Source organism: Pteropus vampyrus, unplaced genomic scaffold (genome assembly GCF_000151845.1).
Source record: "Pteropus vampyrus isolate Shadow unplaced genomic scaffold, Pvam_2.0 Scaffold226, whole genome shotgun sequence".
Classification (NCBI taxonomy): Eukaryota; Metazoa; Chordata; class Mammalia; order Chiroptera; family Pteropodidae; genus Pteropus; species Pteropus vampyrus.
Window position 1 is genome coordinate 886,707 of NW_011889007.1, and position 2,891 is coordinate 889,597.

At 59.3% G+C, this 2,891-nt stretch overlaps 1 protein-coding gene across 1 annotated transcript in view; it reads right to left on the reverse strand.

Annotated features, from left to right (window-relative positions):
• RFX2 (regulatory factor X2) overlaps nt 1-2,891 on the reverse strand; it is a 52,467-nt gene that overhangs the window by 9,987 nt on the left and 39,589 nt on the right. The window contains exons 13-14 of the mRNA XM_023538599.1: nt 2,572-2,773; nt 1,686-1,894 (exon numbers count right to left, since the gene is read on the reverse strand). Coding sequence (XP_023394367.1) covers nt 1,686-1,894; nt 2,572-2,773 — 411 coding nt within the window. The remainder of the gene's footprint in view (nt 1-1,685; nt 1,895-2,571; nt 2,774-2,891) is intronic.

The following is a 2,891-nucleotide window of genomic DNA, read 5'->3' on the forward strand; positions in this document are numbered from 1 at the left end:
AGTCCTGAACGAATGAGTATGGCCGAGTGGCGGTAAAATGTTATTCGCACGAGCAGGAGGAGGGTGATCTGATCCGCTGGCCATGGCTGGCTGATGGGCTGGGTCGCACACGGCCTGACAGCCTTAGAACGGCCAGCACTTTCCTGGGCTAACTGCCTCCTTAAAAAGTGCTCAGCTTTCCACGGATTTGTCACCAGCTGACAGCCGGGCTGCTCTCAGCGAGCATGGTCCCTATTTTCTGGGCCGCGTGCCTCCTGGAGCCTGGTTCTCGGCTCCCGTCTACACGGCTAGAATTGCGGCTCCGACATGGTTTTCCTTGAGAATCCTGAAGACGTCGCTCACCTGCTGTCTGGATTCTGCATTCAAGGTCAGTCGGGAGATACTGTCCTGGTTCCCAGGCCTTCAACTGGCCCGTCGCTTTCTCTCGGAAGCCTTTCTGCCTGTCTCCTGCTGACCTTGCTGCTCTGAAATGTCACAGGGAGGCTCTTTGGGGGAGGGGCTCACTCGCAGTGCTGGGAACCTGGCGGCTTCTTCGACTCAGCACCCCCCGGTTCTGAGATAGCTTCTTGATTGTTTTTATTGTTTTCTTTCCCTCCATTTTCTCTCTTAAAAAAATTCCTATCAGCTGGATATTGACCCTTCTGGATCTTTTCATTTTTCTTCCATGAGTTCTCTTTTTCACATTTTTCTTTCTTTCTCCGTATTTTTCCTCTCTCATGCTTACTTTCTGTGATGGTTAGTTTTATGTGTTGGCTCGGCTCGACTATAGTACTCAGTTATTCACTCAAATGCAGTTATTCACTCAAACGCCAGTCAGGTGTCGCATGAGGGTGTTTGTGGGGGTGGCTGATGGGCTGGGTCACACACGGCCTGACAGCCTTAGAACAGCTACCATCCGTTGACATTAAGTGACGATGACCATCCGGATCATGGGTGGGCCTCATCTAATCAGCTGAAAGGGCTTCAGAGCAAACCCGAGCCTTCCCTGGGGAAGTCCCACTGTGGCTGCCGTGTTAGCACCCGCCCGAGGGCCTCCACGCCGCCGGCCCGCCCCATGGAACTCAGACTTTCCAGCCTCTGCGACTGCGTGAGCCACTTCCTTGAGATAATCTCTTCATATTTATTCACATAGAATTAGTTCTATATTTGTATATAATCATGATTGACTATAATATATTTACAAATACACTTAAAAAATATATACCCCCGACACGCCTGACCCTTGCCCGGTACCATTTCATGGGGACACATGGACCACAGGGGGACTGACGCCCATTTCTGCCTCCCGCTTACACTTGGCAGTGAGTGACTAACGGCCGATGGTTGCTTCCTGTTTGGCTCACTGCCCTAACGGACCACCTCACACCGTCTCCCCAACCCTCGCTCTCATCCGCCATCTGCCCTCATCCGCTCTCCTGCTTTCGTCCTGGGAGTCATGCCTTGGAACCACTTCTTCTACTGACGCTCTGTGGGGTGTTGCTAGGGAGCACAAGCCACTGTGTTTCTCCAGGAGGCCCGACGGCGATGTCTGGCTGCGGAACCCTGCCACCTACTTCTGGGCCACAGGACCTCGGGCCTGGCCCTGGGGGCCTCCACCAGGACGAGGCCCGCAGGTGGGGACACTGAAAGCGGGACGATCCCGGAGCCCCCAGCCCCGCCCCTGGCCCGCGATCAAGGACACCCACCTGTAGAAGGACCACTTCAGCAGGAACTGCCGGGCGGCCTTGGGGAAGCTGGGGCTCCCCGCGTGCTGCTTCAGGGCCTGCGTGACCACGTCGTCCAGCCAGCGGGCCCACTGGTCCAGGGAGCTCTGCTGCTGCAGGGTCAGCTTGAAGTCCTGCTCCAGCCGCTGCACCACGCTCTCCTCGCACTGGCACACCCACGAGGCCTGCTCCTGAGGGGGCGCGGGCGGGCTCAGGCAGAGCGTCGGGACCGCCCCTCACACCAACCCCTTGGGCGGGCGCACAGGGCCCGGACTGCGGCCACCCCTGAGCACCAGCTGCCGGCCAGACCTCACCAGACCTCACGCCTCCGCGCCCTGGCCTTTTCCAGCTGCAGCCAAGTGGCGTCCGTGCCCACTTCACGGGGCAGAGACGGAAGCTGCCCCAGATGCTAAGGACTGAAATCCAGGTTTCCTGGATCTACAGCTCAGATTCCGCCATGTCCTGCTGGTGGCTTACTTTTGAGTGGTCACTCTTGGAATGTGTTTGTTTAGCGGATAAACTCCGGGCAGCAGCCTCCATCTGCTGACGCTCGCGCCCTTCTAAGCCCAGAGAAAGGACCATGACCGTGGCAACGGGAAAGCACATGTTTGGAGAAGATGAACCAAAGCCGTGGTGCCAGTTCCTGGGTGCCAGGGTGACCTGAGAGATCACGGAGCGACGCCCGGGGTCCCTGGGGACACTGCCCCTGAATCTGGTTCACGCAACAGAAACGTGCGTGCTGGGTTTGCTACGTGCTGCATTTTGGGGGTGCGGGTTAGGCTGGGGGGCACGCGCACGTCGCCCTTGCTCTGCGGCCCGGCCCTGAGCGGGGGCCGGGGGGGGGGGGGCCACCGTGCTGGGAAGTCACCTGCACGTTGGCGAAGTCCACGCGGTTGAGGTCGCTGAGCATCTGGTTGATCTGGGAGGTGTTCTGCAGGACTGCGCGGGCCGCCTGCGCCAGGTGGTTGAGGGACGTGTACCTCCGCAGGGTCTGCGCGAAGGCGCTGACCACGCCCACCTGCGACCAAGGCCCACGCGGGAGGGTGAGCCGCCCGCTCCCAGACACCCAGCTCCCGGACACGCGGTTCTCACCGCTCCTTGGAGGGGGCGAGGAAGAGGGACCCACCCTTCTGACAGACTCAGGGCCCGGAAGAGTGCGAGTCAGCGAAGGACACGGGTGCCACCAAC